The sequence below is a fragment of the Chiroxiphia lanceolata genome, chromosome Z (genome assembly GCF_009829145.1).
Source record: "Chiroxiphia lanceolata isolate bChiLan1 chromosome Z, bChiLan1.pri, whole genome shotgun sequence".
Lineage (NCBI taxonomy): Eukaryota > Metazoa > Chordata > Aves > Passeriformes > Pipridae > Chiroxiphia > Chiroxiphia lanceolata.
The window spans coordinates 25,390,743-25,409,756 of NC_045671.1; the positions used below are offsets into that span (position 1 = coordinate 25,390,743).

The window sequence follows — 19,014 nt, forward strand, 5'->3', positions numbered from 1 at the left end:
GTTTTGGTTTCTCTTTTGTTGCTTTACGAAATTCTTTCCACTTCTGTAGTTTCCTGTAAGTCTATGACTCCTTTCCATAGAAAATCATGTGTTGGGACCTGCAGTTCTGGTATGTTTTGGTGAGCTTTGGTTTAAGAAAGCATCAGATGATTGGCCTATAGATTTCAGCAGTTTAATCTTCACAACTGCACAACAGAACTCTTGTCTTAGCCTTTTTACTCTACCCCTACAGACACAAACCTATTTTGTATCAAATTTAATAAACTAGTTGTTATTTAAGAATGAAATATGTTTTGTTTGGTTTTATATGTGGAGTTGATTCATTGTTTCATCTAACAGATTGTTTTACATGTAGTTTAGATGTGATGAGAGAAATTTGGGGTCTGCCCCCTTCAATAATTACCTAGATGGTGTCCAGAAAGGAAAGAAGTAAAGGATTTCTTTTTTCTCCTGGTTTCTTGTGGGAATTTCAATTATTTAATTCTAAGTCTTTGGTTAGGGCTGTGTGTACTTTGACTTTTCCCATAATTCTTTTGTCTCCTAATGTAATTTTAAGTTACTTTTATTGCCTTTACCTGTCCCTTTTATTATTTTTTTTCCTTTTCACTCCAAAGTGTATTGCTTTAATGGAAAGTTTTCTTTAGTTATGATCTACTATGACTTTGACACTGTAATTTTTCATCCTACTGTCTCACCTCTGCACCTGTGCCTCTTCCTACCTTCAAAATATGTTTGTCAGTGTTTGCGGTTCATCCTTTTGTGCTGTCAATTCTCTGGCGTTTAGCCTGTTTTCCAAATCTAACCCTGGCATCACATGGATGCACAACACTGCAGCATAGTACAATGCTGTGGCATCTGTTGTATGTTAGCCTGTGCTTTCAGCTGGGAACCTCAGAGCCAAATTAAAATTCTGGTACTGCTGAGGAGCTGATGCTCAACTGATTTCCAGAGTTTGCGATTAAGTAGGATTGCTTGTCATTAACAAAATCCTAAATTGTTGAGGGGAAAAAATATTTTCCAGTTCTGTTTTATTAACAGTATAGGTTTGGGTTTGTTTTTGAGTTACTAAAATGAAAATGGCAGGTGGTTGTCCTAGTCATGATGACTTTCTTTGTATTGCTTTACTACTTATTTTTCATCTGTCTAAAGTCTTAAAATAAATCCCTTGATCTGATTTTGGAAAAAGTAAGAAAAAAAAGTAATTTACTGTTTCTAAACTGAGATGCTAAGAAGACATTGTATTAAATGCCATATAGAAAAAATCTTGCAATATAACAGTGAAGTACAGGATAACAGGTGAGCACAGTCTGCAATCAGTGAACATGAAGAATGAGAAATTAAACTGTCAAAAGCAGTTTGAAGGTTATGGATAATGATTGCAATGCTGTTGGCAATATTGATACCTGTTGCTGATAGCAGTAGAGCGCTGTACCAATCTGCTAATTTTAACCGACATTAGTTTTCTAATACTTTGTGAAAACACTTTCCTATAGACATTTGCTTCTCTGTTCTTCCTTTAGGTATCATGCCAGTGTACCATAACATGTTTGCGCTCATGAGTGAAACAGATAGAATGTGGTATCCCCCAAATCACATCTTCCATGTAGATGAAGCAACTAGACTCAAGCTAATTTACCGGATAAGGTAATCTACATCAAATGTTATACAACTTTCATGGTCAAAGAAAACTATGTGAGAAAACACAATCATAAGATATTAAGTTGAACCATAGTTTCTCTTAGAAGATATGAACAGATTGTTGGTGTTATCTGGAAAAGAGATAGATAAAAGAATCAAAATTATTGGAGTGGTTTGAATAATGTATTTTATCAATTTTCTATATCCCATATATTTACCAATGTCAGATTGAAGAAGCAAACAGTAAAAAATATAGAAGTAAAAATACTATTTTTCTTAATAACGACGCATCTCATCTCCTCTGTGCTTATCTGTTTGAAATTAGTGATGGTTCCAAAATGCAGAGTAATTATTCTGTGTAGTCAGGCATGCGTCTGCAATAGAACCATTTTTCCCAACCTCATGTTTGAATGTAGACATCTAAAACAATAGTCAAAGTTTTCCTTTTGTAAAACATTTTGTTTATTTACATTATATAATGTGGCCTGTTTCTTTAGCAACTGTTTCAGAGGAAACTAGAAGGCACTAATGAAATTATCTATATTCTGATGACTGAGAATAACTTTGCAAAGGTCCTCATTCCTATCACTATGGTTTATCACCCTGCTTAAATGTTGTAGTAGTTGGACACCACGAACTGGATCTGAAACCTTTGTTGGGATTTCATAGTGGTCCTCCAAAGCAGCCAGCACTGATTACATGTATATGACAACAATGATGTCTGAAGTTGGTAAGCAATAGTATCTGTTTATTGACTTTTGCTTAAATCTATTTCCCAACAGGTTTTATTTTCCCCACTGGTATTGCAGTGGCACCAACAGAGCGTATCGGTATGGCATTCTTCGCGGTGCAGAAAGCCCTGTTCTTGATGATCTTGTCATGTCTTACCTATTCGCGCAGGTATGATTTGCTTGCTTATTTTTTAATGGAGATTGGTAAAGGTTTTCAGTATTTATTCCTTTTCTATCTTCTGATAGTAACTGTATAGGCTCTTGACAGCTTGAAGCCCACTCGAGATGAAAATTAAATTCCATGTCCTATTGTATGTTTGGAGAGATGAAGCTCAAATGGCAGTTTTAGGGGGAGCAGTGAGAGTATGTAGGTTGAACTGACACAATGTAGAATATCCTCCCCATATTGACCTTTTTGAGATTTGAAACAAAAATATTTTGAAAATGGCATTTGTAAGCATGATGGCAGATGGTATTGCTTATGAACAAGTGCATCTTTTTGTGGATGAAGGAGTTCATTCAGAAGAATGGAGTCTTAAAAAAAACCCAACAAAAATCCCAAACAGACCAAACCTAAACAATCAAACAAAACAACAAAAAACCCCCAACAACTGCAGCCCAAGCCCTTTTATTGATAAGCAGCAGTGCTATGGTTTTAATTTCCTTTCTTGTGTTCTTTCTCAGTGGCGAGCTGATTTTTTGGAGGGATGGGTACAGATGCCTGTTACTCATGAAACACAAGAAGAATGCCTTGGAATGGCTGTTCTAGATATGATGAGAGTGGCCAAAGAAAAGAACGAAACCCCACTGGCTATTTACAATTCAGTCAGGTAACTCCATAATTCATAACTCTTTCACACCTATCTGATATTGAATCCGAAAAGTCGGTCCCAGAAACTGCTCAGAGACTTTTTTTTTATCTTTAAGCAGCAAGGTATTTGTTTATTCAACGTTGGGAGCAAGCCAGCTCGTGCTGGACAAACTTGCTCCAAGGTTTCACACAAAATCAGCATTTTTATACAATCTTCAGATGTGATTAAATGCATATTCAAGTGATTACAACATCTATCAATACATATTAAAAATAGGCGGAGAATAGGCGGAGCTTGGGGCGGTGCTTCTCTTGGCACCCCATTTCGAGGGGTCGTTCCCACCTTCCTCCATGGGGCAGGGGGCTTTAACTCCTCTTCCTCAGCTTGACCTTTCTTCTTTTCCATTGTTCTTGACCCGCTCACTGAAGCTCGGAAAAGGCCCTGGCTCCAGGCCTATTTCTCCTATTCAAATGTCTACCTGATCCTGCTGTATTTCTAATTTATTGCCTCTAGGCCTATTACATGTTCTTGTACTATTCTCTTAAGCTTTTGGTCCATTAAGTAGAACAGAACGAGCACAGATCGTTTTGGATGTTGGTAACTTGTTTGCAGGCCCAAATTTCTTAGTTAACTCTTTTGGGCCTAACCCCCTGTATCAATATCTAAAAACAGTATTTTTGCACATTAACATCTGTGAGGAGATGTTCAGTGGCTGGCAATTGATGTATTCAAATGGTTATATAAATCTACCTATAGTGTAAACTAGAAATTAATAGAAGACTTGTATCATCATGGCCATTCATGTTTTGGGGGCATAGATTTGGCTCTCTTAATGAAAAGTAAGGCAGCAGCTTCTTACGTGGGAATGTAAGCAATACTTTGGGGTGAGACACCCTTCTGGAAGTCATCAGATCCAACCCCCTGTTCAGGGCCAACTTCAAAGTTAGATGAAGTTACTTGGGCCCTCATCCAGTAAAGTTCAGAAAATGTCCAGACATCGGAAATTCCACCATATCTCTGGGCAGCTTTGTCCTGTGCATGACCATGCTCACGGAGGAAGATTTTTTTCTGTATCTAATGAGTTTCCTTTGTGATACTGATAATCCTCTGTTGCCTCTTGTTCTTTCACTGTGGATATCTGAGAACTATAATTCAGTCTTTTCCGTAACTCTCTGTTGATTGAACACAATTAGTAGAACACCCTACTTGAGCCTTCTTTTTTCCAGGCTTAGTAACTCAGGCTCCCATACGCCTCCTCTCTCATGTCATATGCTCCAGGCTCTTAACTGTTTTGTGCAGATCTATGCTGAACTTGCTTGAGTTTATCCAATTCATTTCGGTGTATCAACCTAATGAGTTTCTACTCTAGCTGAGTTAATTTTGTCCCTGCTTGGTACTTAATGCTTGATGTTTGTCTTTTAATGAGACCTAGCAGGAAGAGATAAAAACAGAATGAGACAACGAATTGGCCAGCTTGTTGCAGCTAGTAACTGCAATTCTTTTGCTTCTTGATAAAGACTGTGGACTGTGATATAGGAACTTCAGTGATAACCAACCACAGTGTTGTATTCTACCAAGAAATTTGTCGTTTATCAATATAGTTGCATGTACCTGTGCAGTATTGTCTTTCCAACTTCTACACCAAACCAAGCAACTGTGTAACTTCTGCTGCCTTACCTCAAAACTGAACTAACGAAAGAATAGACATCTCTGGATTTATGGAAAATGCATTATGTAATATATGTTGCAACTGGAAAAGGGAAAAATGGAAGAAAACACAGGGCTGTATTTGAAAGAGCATAGTATAGATTGAAGGATCCTTGTTATCCTACAGTTTAAAAAATAAGGGTACATTTAGAGGAGAAGATATTTTCATGTTGACTTGTTTAGCACAGAAGTAATGATCTTTGCTGTATTTAATGGATAAAATCAGTAGTTTTTTTCTGCTTATGTATTCACAGCTACAAAACATTTTTACCTAAATGTGTGCGAGCAAAAATCCAAGACTACCACATTTTGACACGAAAAAGAATAAGGTACAGGTTCCGCAAATTTATACAACAGTTTGGCCAGTGTAAAGCTACTGCCAGAAACTTGAAACTTAAGTATCTTATAAATCTGGAAACCCTTCAGTCCGCCTTCTATTCAGAGGTTTTTGAAGTAAAAGAACCTGGTGGAGGTCCTGGAGAGGAAAGCTTTGCAACCATTGTCATAACTGGAAATGGTGGAATTCAGTGTTCGAGAGGAAAACTTAAAGACTGTGAGACACTTGCAGAGCAGGTAATTTTTTAGAATTATTTTAATAACTGTGCAGTTTGTCATATAACAGAGTAATTAGCTTATGTTAGAAGTTCTAATTTACCCCAAGTAAATTTGGTACTTCACAGTAATGATACAATTTCCATATGGCTGAGGATCACAGAAACATATTGTCTTAAACAGTGCAGGATTTTAAAATTAGTTCTTTATTGAAGTATTAGAAGAAAGTAATGTAATAGTTCAGTGCTTGACATACAAAAAATTGTGCTGGACCTTCATGACTGTAAAAAATGTGGAAAAGTAATGACCCTGCCCCAGGTATAATAAAATGCACAAATTCCTCAAATTGTCTTTGAAAGAAGGGATTTAAAGACTCCAAACACCAGATGAATTTCCCTGTACCTCTTTCCTGCTGCAACTAGACTCCTACCAGTATCTGAGTTAGCAAATTTAAAGTGACATTTCTGTGACTGCAGAATCCATCTAGTCTTTATTCAGGAATTAAATGCTAAATGGTTCCTATAAGTGTTAGTAATCACGTACTGCTGCGTTTTTATTTAACAGTATTATTTCTTTTGTGTGTGACTTCCCATCGTGACTGTTCATTATGTTGAATTTACCAAAACATGATACAAACTTATAGCAGTATACATTGAAAGTGCAGGAATTTCCCAAAGGTAAAAGTAAATGCAAAAGGGAGCACATGTGAGTTTTCCAAAGTAAATGCATCTGTTTGCTACTTTTTATTCATAATGTATAGCATTCAAGACCAAACTACAAAAGGTTGTATTTTACTGTGTGCTGTAATAATTTGTAAAGATAATATATGCTGGAGGTTTTTTTTAATAGTTAACAAAAATAAATCTGATTACATACCCAGGTTTTTTAAAGTGTGCTGTTCTTAGATAATTTGTACACAATTCATGCATACTATGCTGTTTAGGCCTAGCAACCAAGCCTTTAGTTACAGTAGTGTTTAAGCGGATCATCTTTCCTATAGAGATTGCCAAACTATTTTTTCATAATTAAAAATATTATCATTCCATTATTGAGAGAGACTTCATATATTTTCAATGGTACAGAAACTGTTTATAAGGTTGGTTATGAAAACCCAGTGAACCAGTATGGCTGCTTGTAAATGTGATCATAACTCTCATTTCAGCAAACTTTACTGATGAACATTTATTAAGATGTTGAATTGAAACAAAATTTTTATTTATTTGTATAGAATTACATATGTGGGGTAAATTGGGAAGAAATTTATTCTGCAAGTTCACATTTTCAACAACCAGGTGAACAAATTAGGCATCAGAAACTTCAATGCATTTGAGATGATTTATGTGTCTAATTGGGGTAGTCTGATTTGAATAAAATCTATTTGCTTAGGAAGAATAACTTTGTATGCATAAATCTAGCTTTATTTAAAGCTGTTACTTATCACCTGAAGTTCTACTGAAAATAAAACAAAGTATGATTTTTATGACAGTGTAATTTGACTTGTGAAAGAATGAAAGTGGTGGTACAGAATATCATAGTATCAAAAAGTACCTGTACTTGCTGTCAAAAAAAAAAAGTATCTTAGATTTTTTTTAGTTAGGATTTGTTCTTCAAGCTGCCTAGTCAGTGATGACCATGGCTGATAGGACAACTTTCTCTTACTGTTTCTTCATTCACACTAAATCCATCTCTTTGCTAGCAGATTTTGTAGCTCTCAAAACAGTAATCAAAATGTTCCATTGTTAATTCTTGCAAAATACTACAGAGGAAAAAAATATGTACAATTGTAAAAAGTCAAACCTATGTATGGATATTTCTGTTCATGGTTCCTAGATCTCTGTGTATTCTTTAAGTTACATTCCTGATGATGGTTCCATAAACACAAAACTCCTTTATTTATTTGTAATTGCATGTTGAATATTTTATGATCCTCTTTGTTGCTAGCTTACAGGTTCAGAATAGTAGGAATTCCAATGCTGCAAATAGGTGAGGTTTTTTAATTGCCATTTATGTTATTACTACATTATGTACCCAATGTTTGTTGCAGGATTTACAAACCTACTGTGATTTTCCTGATATCATTGATGTCAGCATTAAACAAGCAAGCCAAGAAGGCTCCAGTGAGAGAAGAATTGTCACTATTCACAAACAAGACAGCAAGAATCTGGTCTGTTTAGTTTGATTGCTGTTCTTTCAAATAGATGTTGCTTTGAGCAGACTTGTGTGATTGTTGTGTATTTAGTATTTTATAGCCAAATACTGTGTTAATTAAGCATGAGGTAGAACTAAATGCATTTTGGCAGCATAAGTGGTGTATTGGAACGTAAAAGTCTTCTGCATTTCCAGCTCTGTGCATGGAAAGGGATATTTATATCTGAGGAAAATTTCTGATATACGGATTGATTCTTTTGTTATTAGAGTCTTGAGCCTGTTGTCTATTGTTTTAATTCTCAAGTGTACTGTTTCCATGGCATCATGCTAAGCTCTCTGCTAGAGACCAACAGAAAAAGGCTTCAAATTTCTCTGAAGGAATGATGATACACAAGTATTGGGACAAAATTAAGCTCATTGGGTTTACTGCTTAAGATTCTTTGAAAATCTTAAGAAAGTGTTTTATACACGAATGTAAAAGGTTTTTTATTTGAACTCCAACATTGCACTTGAGTCAGGTTTTCCAGCAGGTATAACTGTCACAGAGTTGTGTGGTCGACTGACCATGGCTGGATGCCTGGTGCCCTCCAAAGCTGCTCTAATCACTCCCTCAGCTGTATAGGGGAGAGAAAATACAAAGAAAGGCTTATGTGTTGAGATAAGAACAGGGAGAGATCACTCACTGGTTACTGTCATGGGCAAAAAGGACTTGACTCAGGGAAATTAATTAAATCTATTGCCCATCAGTTCAGAGTAGGGTAATGAGAATTAAACCCAAATTTTATAAACATCTTTCCACCTCCCTTCATCCCAGGCTTAACTTTATTCTTGATTCTCTACCTCCTCCCCATCAGTGGCACGGGAAGTTGGGAATGTGAGTTGTGGTCAGTTCATCACGTGTTGTCTTTACCACTCCTTCCTCACACACTTTCCCTGCTCCAGCATGAGATCCCTCTCATGGGGGGACAGCACTCCATGAACTTCTCCAGCGTGAATCCTTCCCACAGGCTGCAGTTCTTCATGAACTGCTTCAGCGTGGGTCCCTTCCACGGGCTGCAGTCCTCCAGGAACAGCTCTGTAGTACCTCCATAGTGCCAAGAAACAAGTTTCAGTGCAGGCTTCCATGGGGTCACTACCTCCTTGAGGCAAATCCACATGCTCTGGCATGGTGTTCTGCACGGGCTTCAGGTGGATATCCGCTCCACAGTAGACCTCCATGGGCTGCAGAGGCACAGCCTACCTCACCGTTGTCTTCACCACAGGCTGCAGCTGTTTCCTGTTCCTCTTAATAAGGAGTTTCAAGACTCCAAATTCTTGGCACCTGCTCAAAAGTACCAGCTTTTTTAATTGCTGTGTAGCAAGGAACTTGCCAAAGAATTGGTTTCAAGTGCTAAGTGGGTCCCCATTGTCACAGGGAAACTAGTGCAGCACATACTAAAGCCCACTCGGTTGGGCTGCACTACTTACTGAATGAAATCTAGGGTGACTCAGAAAATGGCAGATGCTTCTCTATTTTTCTTTATTTGCAGTAATAAATATGTTGATACAGATAGATTTAATTTTGCTCTGCTCTTACCTGTTAATTATACTGTGACTAGACCTTTTCCACACCCATTTTCCTTTGCCCACATTATTTTTCTCCCAGCTTCCATGCAGTGTACCTGTCTTTCTAGTAGTCAAAGGTGAGCTTCTCTCTATGATCCAGCTCAGGATGCCAGGCTTTGCTGACTAGTAGTTAGGTTTTCAGGCAGGTACTTTTCCAGAGATTTTTCTTTGCTACTTGAAGGCAGTCATATAAATCTTTGATAAGTGAAGGCTTTCCTTTAGGAAGAAGAGAAACACTGTGTTGGCAGTGCAAGTAGGTGTCTACCATGCTGCGTTGGATCTACTCAGTTTTTCCCTTTCAGATGTTCTCTCATGTCAGCATTCCTCTGCTGTTTCATATATTTAGAGTAAGATGTTTGGGGTTTTTTTTAATGGCAGATTTCATAGAATCATGGATGGTTTGAGTTGGAAGGGACTTTAAAGATCATCTAGGTCCAAATCCCCCACTATGGGCATGGACATTTTCCAGTAGACCAGGTTGCTCAAAGCCCCTTCCAGGGATAGGGCATCCATGTCTTCTCTGTTTTGTTTGGTTTGTGTTTGATTTTGAACATTGAAGATTGTTACAAAGTTTTGAGTGACAACAAGAAGGCAGAACATACAAACAGCAGTTAAAAGCTACTTCTATTCATATCTTTAATGTATGCATATGTGTGTAGCTTTTATACTGCTAGCATATCCAGGAATTTTCTGTTGCCTACTAAAAATTTAAATTCTCTCTCTCCTCCCCCTCCACGATTGTTCTGTGTCAATTTAACAGGAGGCTGAATTTCAGTCGTTAAGAGAAGCTCTCTCCTTTGTATCATTAATTGATGGATATTACAGATTAACTGCAGATGCCCATCATTATCTCTGTAAAGAAGTAGCACCACCATCAGTCCTGGAAAATATCCAAAGCAACTGTCATGGACCAATTTTGTAAGTAATTTTTTTAGCAATTTAACAATGTGATATTTGAAAGATGGGCTTTAGTTGACTGTGAACTGTGATGGACGTCTTAAAATGTGCTTTTATGTAACATGAAATGCTTTTCCTCTTATTTTTCACTTTGCAAAATACATAAGCAAACACCCTAAATATTGAAAAATAAAAGGGGAAAAAGATTAATTTAAAGGAAGCTGTAAAAAATTGCAAGTTTGAATTGTTGTTACATTAGGTATTTATTAATATTGCTCATTAGCCAATCTCTGATATTCCTGGATTTTGAAATTATACGATATTAAACATTTTCTTTTTACTATAGCATGGACTTCGCTATCAGTAAACTGAAGAAAGCAGGTAATCAGACTGGTTTCTACGTCCTTCGCTGCAGTCCTAAAGATTTTAAAAAATACTTCCTTACCTTTGCTATAGAGGTTCGTATTCTATCTTAAATAGTGCCTGTTTAATCTTTATTGTGATGTAATGATAAGCCTGGGGTGTTCAGTAAATGATTCTGAATTTTCCCTCCAGAATGTTTGTGTCATGTGTGTATGCTTAGCTACTTCTGTCAGACTGGCCAGCCTTCAGGGTCTTGTGAGCAACATCAAAGTGCTTGTTTGGTAAAGAATTGCTAATGGCACATACCATATGCCTAGGAGACCAAGACAGGAAGAGGGAAGACAGCTTGGGGATGGTGACGTGGGTCTTGGCACTGTAGTAAATATTTGGGAGCTGGAGCAGTTTGATGGATTTATTTTATTTTTTTAAAATTTGGGTTTTTTAGTTGGGTCTTTTTTCCCTAGGATTTCTGCATATCTCCTCGCCCCTCACCAATAGGACTGACTTAGACAGAGTTGATTATCCAAGAGTGTCTCCTTCACAAGTTCTTCTGGGTTCAGGTCCTGTCCCCATCCCCAGTACAATATTATTTGTCAGCTGTTATGTCAGCACAGGTTTTCTGAGGATGTCTGGTGTTAGCTAGAGAGAAAGCCACCCTGGAAACGCATGCACTTCTCACATAGGTAAAGAATGAGAAGTACTCCTCCTACATGACATTGCAGTTAGTGATAAGACAATACCTCAGTATTACTGATACATAATTGCATGGTCTTGTTCCAAGGGTGGGCTTCTCTTTAATTATATTAACAGAGCTACCTTTGGGGTTTTAAGTAGGTAAGGTAGGACATGGGGTTTCCTGCTGGTGTGCAGCAAGCTAGCGTTTTTGCTAATACTGACAGAGATATGTACATCTCTGAAAATGAGAAAACAATGTTGGTGTGTGAATGAAGAAGTAAACATCAGTTTCACAAAAATGTTATGTCCAGTCAATTAAGTGTTTGATAAGGAATTTTATAAACCAAGATATCAGTTTCTGAGGCAAAAAGTGAGAGTCAAGCTTGTGAGTGAAGCCTACCATTGCCATTAAGTGACTTGGCCCCAAGTTTTCTTCCCTTGTTCTGAGTCTTGCACAAGTCATTGGAAGGCTTTTGAGATTCAGATTTTGTTGAAACATTTGCTGCAGTATTGAGGTGAAGAACCAGGAACGCACTATTAAGAGCTTATCTTGTTTAAAAATGTTTAATAGTATCTTTTCAAGACTCATTGAATAATTCAGTGCATATTCAAAATCTGTGCTAGGAACTAATTTCTTAGAACTGTACTGTAGATAACAGAAAAACAGAACTATAGCTGAGATCTCCAAATGCCTGCCAAAAGAACATGGAGCAGAACCATTTGGGCTATTGCTTCCAACAAAATTTTGTTTTGATATTACCCAATGTCAGAGTGAATAAGCTTTCATTAATAGCTCTGAAGGATTTTTCCTAGGATCCATTATCTGTTTTCTCAGCTCCATCTTTGCAGCTTTCATTAACATTTGTTTTTCTCTAGCATCAACATGCTAGTTCCAGTGATGGGAGTAGAGTCATGTTTTCTCAGAATCAATATTACATAGTGAGAACAAAATAACAAATAAAGGTCATATTTTGCTGGAGCATTCTTTCTTTAATTAATAGAGTGCTATACATTTAAATAAGCTTTCAAATATTAAATATTAATCAATTTTATTTTTAATGGAAAAAAAATCTCTGCAGCGTGACAATACTACAGATTATAAGCATTGCTTAATTACAAAGAACGAGAATGGAGAATATAATCTTAGTGGAACGAAGAGAAGTTTTAGTAATCTGAAGGACCTCTTGACCTGTTACCAGACAGAAACTGTCCGTTCAGACAGCATAATTTTCCAGTTCATCAAATGCTGTCCTCCAAAACCCAAAGGTAAGAGAAATATTATTTCTAAGCAGAAGGCTTTCCAACTTCTAGATTAAAGATTTAAAAATAAGTTAACACAAATGACTCTCAGATAGATACCTGTGTTTGTGGGGGGTTTTTTAAATTTCACTGAGCTTTTTGTTTGTCTTGTTAGTCATAGTGTTCAGTCCCAGTACCTGCCAAATTTTATTTTGGTATAAGATGGTCTTCCAGAAGTAACCATGGTAGCCAGTTTCATGATTAGAAGTAAAACTGGTTTCTTAATTGAAGTGGATTGTGTGCAGCAGCATTTCTTCTTCAGTCAAGTGTGTTCATGTCTTGAGAAGGAAAGAGTACTTAAATGTATCATTTATCACTGAGTATGGTTTCATAAGCAACAGAACCAATAATGTAAGTGAATTTCTGTCATTGTTAACAACTGAGTTATGCCAAAGCTGTGCTGTGATTTCAGCTTCTTTTTAACACTGAAAAATACACAGGGAATAGAGCTTCTGCCTGAGGAGTAGATTTTTCTTGACTTCATGTTAAATTTTTTTTCCTACCTTTAATATTCTTAATATCTTTCTCTTTTACGAATTCTATTAACATCTGCCCTTCTAAGCAGTAGTACTTACAGTTAATGTTGGTTAGTCTTGGACTATCAAAGTCCCTACTTAAAGAAAAAGTTGTGACAAAAGACTATTTGATATCACTTCTACCCCTCTCAAATTTGACTGAAAATAGCTAATAGATTCAAAACCTTTGAAAAGATTTAACAAGTAAATATGTATGCACATTATAGAGAATAATTTTGTAAACTTATTCAGTATGAAACCAAAAATGTATATGCATCAGAATTATAAGTTATTGAATAAATATTATCATGTGTTACCAGATACTCACAAAGATATACCTTTCAGCTTTAGTTGTAGTATCAGACCTGCTCTACTCTGTAATCTAAAAGAAGGTGACTTTCATCCCCTTTTCCATCCCTGGTTGTTATTACAGCAGTAGTTAAAATGTGAAAGAAGGTAGGAGGATTTTCAGAACGTTTGTCAAAAGTAGGAATACTTAAAAAACATAAAATAAGTGAGTGAACCTAGATGCTTTTGCTGATGAGAAAATATCAGACTTTGAATTAAATTAAATACTACGTGGCTTTTTGAATAAACTGTTCTTGATGTAATATCTTGTTTGAGTTGAATTAGCCACCCCTCATTAATCCTTCTCAAACTATATTGGTTTAATTTTATATTTTACAATTTTTCGGTGGTTTTCCTTTTCCTCTTTCTTCTCCCAGATAAATCAAATCTCCTAGTCTTCAGAAGCAATAGTGTTTCTGATGTACCTTCATCACCTACGCTACAGAGACACAACAATGTCAATCAGATGGTCTTTCACAAAATCCGCAATGAGGACTTGATATTTGTAAGTCCATTAGTTGCTTTTTCTACTGCAGATATTGGGTTTAATACATGCCAAGTTTTAAAAACCTCTGTATGTGTTTAAAAGAGTCTTATCTGACCCAGGAGATTTTGCTGTGATCTTTTGTTAGAGTTGTGGAAACAAAATATTTATTTTCATTTTCCATCAATGCAAATAATTACTTTTGTAAAATTAAGAAGCTTCCTTTTGACTGCGATAGCAGTTGTTTGCTTCTAGAGCTATCTAAATACATATTTAATATCAATTCCTTCCTCTCTGGTTCTTGCAGCAAGTTATTTTCTGAAATTCTTGAGGAATCAATAAGAAATAATCAAAGATTTAAGATGTTTCTGACATAGTTGCTTCCTTTTCCCATCAATTTGACTCTACAGCCAGCACACCTCTAAAGATTTACATATATGTTAATTAGGGATTTTTTTTTTAAGAGATCTTTTGCAAAACAGGCAGATATTTCTGATTTTTTTCCCATCTGTATCCTTCCTTTCTTATAGGAGGAGAGTCTTGGACAGGGCACATTTACTAAGATTTTCAAAGGTGTAAGAAAAGAAGTGGGAGACTATGGCCAGCTCCATCAAACTGAAGTTCTTTTAAAGGTGCTGGATAAAGTGCATAGAAACTACTCTGAGGTTGGTGTCTAGTGCTATTACTTCTATAACATTTGTCAGAAGCATTACTTTTAGAATAAATGAGTATTTGTTATATAGTGGAGTGCTGTATTGTTTAACCAAGCTCATTCTTGGACTTGTGACAAACTGAGAGTATGGATTTGAGACCGACTTTGGGAAGTACACCTATATATTTTATTTCCCCTCTCCCCACCACCCATCAGAGAATTCAGAGCTACCCACTGAGAACTGAAGAACAGTTTAGTTATACAACTGCCACAGAAGAGGTGGTATGGTCTCAGAATTGTCTTAACCAGTACATTGCATACAGATGAGGGACCAAGCATTTGTGGTAAATCACTTTCTTTGGATAAACTGTTTTCAGTGTTTTGGAGTCATACAGATTCTCCAGTGAAATCAACATTTTGGATCAAGTAATAAAAAATCAGAAGTATTTATGTATGAGAAACACTTGCCATATATAGATTCACCCATATTCACTGAAGCTTTCCACTTTTTGAGTGAAGCTGTTAGCAAACCTGAAATGCTTTTGTGCAAAAACTAATACACTGGTGATGTAACTGAGCCCAAGATTGTGTATGTTATTTTACAGACTTTCACAAGATGTAGTAGTGTTTATTATATTAATGTAACTTCATATGGCTGTTTATTGTTTATTTAAATATATAATTGATACAAATTCCTAATTAATCTAGCTGTATTTACAGCAAGCCAAGAGAACCAGTATACTGTTTAGTGAACTTTTCAATTACTTAAGACAAATCTATATGAAAATGTGAGCAAAAAAGAAAGACATTTCAGATGGCTAATATTCATAAGCAGTATAGGCATACACTTTGGACAATTGAAAACAATAAAGAAACCATAAACCTATTATAATTTTAATAAGATGGGTAATATATTTACATTTTAAAGTTGAGTGGAATCAGTTACTAAAAGCTCAGAGAGTATAGAAATAAAAATATTTCTGAAGGAAAAATGTGCTCATTTTCACCTTGCTTTGTTGGGTGAATGATCAGTACACAAGCAAGTGTACTTGGAGATACTGCTGAAGAGAATAAAAAATTATTAAAGAAATAAAAGCATTTGAAACTTTCCTGACAAAGTTAGATAAGGTCTTGCAATAATTGATGAATTATATAATACTTGTGTTTTAATAGTATGCTAAAAAGAAATAAATTGGAAACTGAATAGTGCATTATGACGAAATAAATTAGAAACTGAATAGTGTGTTGTAAACTTCTCAAAGTTAACTGACATTGAAGAAAAGATTCTTTTTAAAATGTTGAGATACATCTGCCTGCAGAAAAAAAGAGATTGCTAACCCATCTGGAATGTGGATTATCAGTTACTTAGAAAAAAAAATTAGACAAAAAAACCCCACAACTGAGAAAATTTAAAACAAAAAAACCAACCAAACAAAAACTTCCATAAAACAACAACAAACAATATAAAATATGTTACATAGGGTTTTTGCAATGAGATAGAAGTTGAAATGTTTTCAAAAATGCATATGATTTTAATAAATTTATTAGCATTTTAGGGCTTTGTTTTCACTGATATTTATTTTTTCTCACTCTCTCCCCTACCAAAAAGTCCTTCTTTGAGGCAGCAAGTATGATGAGCCAGCTTTCTTACAAACATCTGGTGTTAAATTATGGAGTCTGCGTATGTGGAGAAGAGAGTAAGTAGAAATTAATTATCTTTTTGTAGTGATTTTATACATCTCTCATTAGAGTGTGAATAAAAAACAGGGAAAAGCAGGGGAAAGGAACCATCAAAACAAAACAATTAGAGACAGCAGCTGGGCAGCCAATACATGTTTACATTGCAGTAGTATTCTTCTTGGTATCTGAGAACTAGTTAATGTGGTGATAACAAAGAAAAGGGAAACATTGTCTTAACTACAGTCGGTGTGAATAGTAACCTCTGTAAATGGCTGAGTCATGTCTGTTCTGTCTGAGGAATCTCACATTTGAAAAGTCTTGCTGAACCTCTGAAACAAGTTTTTGAGATGCCAGAGAAGTTCCGCCCCCTATGTTGTATCAAGTGTGGTTAGCAAGAAAGGGCAGTGCTTGGCTACCCAAAAAAACCTTCATTTACGGTGATCGGAAACTGCAACCCTTTTCCACACATGTGCTGACTTCGTGAGCACAAATATAGCTTTGCGAAGTTTGGTTTAGAGGTCCCATTCTGAAAACAGGAGGTCCTATTACTTCAACAAAAACACTACAAAGTATTAACAGCAGTAAAATCTTTTCCTTGTCTGCAGAAGTTGAATGTCTTTTCAGTTTAGGTGCCTTGTGACTGTGTATTTATAAGGGGAGTTTTTTAAGAACACCTGAAATACATTTATACCGTCTTGAAATGAAATTTTTATTTTGAATGGTTTTCATATGCTCATATATGCTATCTCCAAATATGCACTGCTGGGTCTCACTTTGGCAGTATTTCCTCTTCATGCAGTCTTTGGGCAGAAATGTCAGTTTGCCCTAAACCCTTTTTTTCCCTATGATTAGAAATTTGTATGAAAGAAAGCATTTTATAATAATCGTATAATCATATTATGTAGATGGTTGCCTTCATTAGGGAGAAAGAATTTCCAAAAGAGAGGGTGGGTTCTGTATCAGGAATTACCTCTCTTAGAAGGCTGGAAGAGGTACAGCACTATGTTTGGCCAAGAACTTGTGCAAGCTTTACAAAAACAACCCAAGGGGGTTTTTTTCTATTTCTGTAGTCCCTGTACCCCACACAGGGACTATATATAAAATTTCAGATAGATCAAGTTTATAATTGACAAAAATAATTATTTATTTTTATATATATATAGTTACTTATTTCACCTTTAGATCATGGTTGTCTTCTATAGATTGTTCTGTTTCTGAAGGCAAAAGACATTACAATTTAATAAGAGCTAGTTGCTAAGAAGTAGGAAGAAGCAGCTGTTATTGATTCTGTGGTTTATATAATGTACAGATTTGATGAAAATTGTTTCACATAATTGCAAAAAAAAATAATAAATTCGCTGTCTGTAAAATGAATTTGTTAAAAAATCAGTTTATTTATTACAGGCAAATATAGTACCAGTAGTTTCCAGTGTCTTTAGAACTTAAATAAGAAACTAAATAAGAAATGCTCACTATTGCAACATTAGCATCTTGCAGCTGAGAGCAAGAGTTCAGTCCTATAATTTGAAATTGTTGTGTTGAAAGTGATGAAGACAACACTTCATTGCTTTGAATGGATCTTGTTTCTGGCGTTACTTGCTGGGTGACTGCATGGAGACATATGTCATATATATTTAGTACCAATACTAGTCTGTTTTTAAGAAGAGTGTCTTTTGTCAGTAGAGCATTGTATCTGTCACTAAGAATATAGATTGTAAACAACAGAGAAGTGAATGACTTGAATGGTATTTGACTCACTGCTGTATACTACTATGCTTTGTCAGTAATGACATTATTTATTGCCTTTCGAGTGAGGGTAGAATGATGCTTATTGTATTTTACCTAATTTTTAAAAGGCTACTAAGTCTAGTAATTTTGCATTTGAGACGAAATTACATAAACTTCCACACGCTGAAGAAGTATAAAGAACATGGAATATTTGTGGCTATACTCAGATGTCATGTAGCTTCGAAGTTATAGTTAGATCACCAACAAGGTATCAAAAAAGAGTGGTATTAAGAGTCATGAATCTGTCCTGAAATTTCATTATTTGTTGTTGGTTTTTTTTAATTGTTACTTTTTTTACTATTATAAATCAGACATCCTTGTACAAGAATATGTAAAATTTGGATCCTTGGACACATATTTGAAAAAGAACAAAAACATTATCAATATTTTGTGGAAGCTGGAAGTAGCTAAACAGTTGGCATTAGCCATGCATTTTCTGGTAAGTAGTTGAATTTTGTTAATTCAAGTTTTTTGGACTAATGCATGTAGAAAGGCTGAGCTGTTACCCCAAATCTTCAAACTCTGAAGGGTATTTGAAATAGGCTAGGCATACACCTAGGCAAGGGCGGATTTATATCTTGCACAAAGTGTAATTGAATGTCCCATTCTTTTTTAATGCTCTATGTTTTACCATGAAATAAAAACACATTTCCAGAAACGTGTTTTCTACTTTTTTCCCCTTGAATCAGTCTTTTCTGGACTTCTCACCTAAGCTCATGATGCTGAATATAAACTATTTCTTCATAGTGTTATTACTTACCCAGTGGGAGGGGAAAACACTGTACTGTTCATACTGCTGATACATTCTTTTTGGGCATTAGGTCCCAACCTTACAGTCTGTTTAATTCAACATAAAGGCCGTTTATCCGAGACAGAGTATGTGACTAGATGAGTCTTTCCATTAAGAGAGTTTAAACGTTCTTACATTAATTTTAATGGATAATACTGATGAATTAGTATTCTTCTGAGTCAACATACATCAGATGGTTTTAAACTTGAAACTTTAGGTAGACAATGAAAATTGACTGGAAACCATAACTTTGAGAGGAACTGATGAAGTGTTTGAGGTTTGATAAAACTTATTCTATGATCATTATTTTATTTGCTGATGTTTCCCTCA

The 19,014-nt window shown here is 35.7% G+C and overlaps 1 protein-coding gene across 8 annotated transcripts in view; it reads left to right on the forward strand.

The window, feature by feature from the left end:
* The window catches only part of JAK2 (Janus kinase 2), an 87,143-nt gene that overhangs the window by 47,905 nt on the left and 20,224 nt on the right, over positions 1–19,014 (forward strand). For all 8 annotated transcript variants that reach the window (XM_032675335.1, XM_032675334.1, XM_032675333.1 and 5 more), the window contains 12 exons: positions 1,521–1,644; positions 2,421–2,538; positions 3,054–3,199; positions 5,143–5,461; positions 7,485–7,604; positions 9,954–10,111; positions 10,437–10,548; positions 12,208–12,394; positions 13,668–13,795; positions 14,305–14,439; positions 16,036–16,123; positions 18,206–18,333. In XM_032675335.1, the coding sequence (XP_032531226.1) occupies positions 1,521–1,644; positions 2,421–2,538; positions 3,054–3,199; positions 5,143–5,461; positions 7,485–7,604; positions 9,954–10,111; positions 10,437–10,548; positions 12,208–12,394; positions 13,668–13,795; positions 14,305–14,439; positions 16,036–16,123; positions 18,206–18,333 (1,763 nt within the window). The remainder of the gene's footprint in view (positions 1–1,520; positions 1,645–2,420; positions 2,539–3,053; positions 3,200–5,142; positions 5,462–7,484; positions 7,605–9,953; positions 10,112–10,436; positions 10,549–12,207; positions 12,395–13,667; positions 13,796–14,304; positions 14,440–16,035; positions 16,124–18,205; positions 18,334–19,014) is intronic.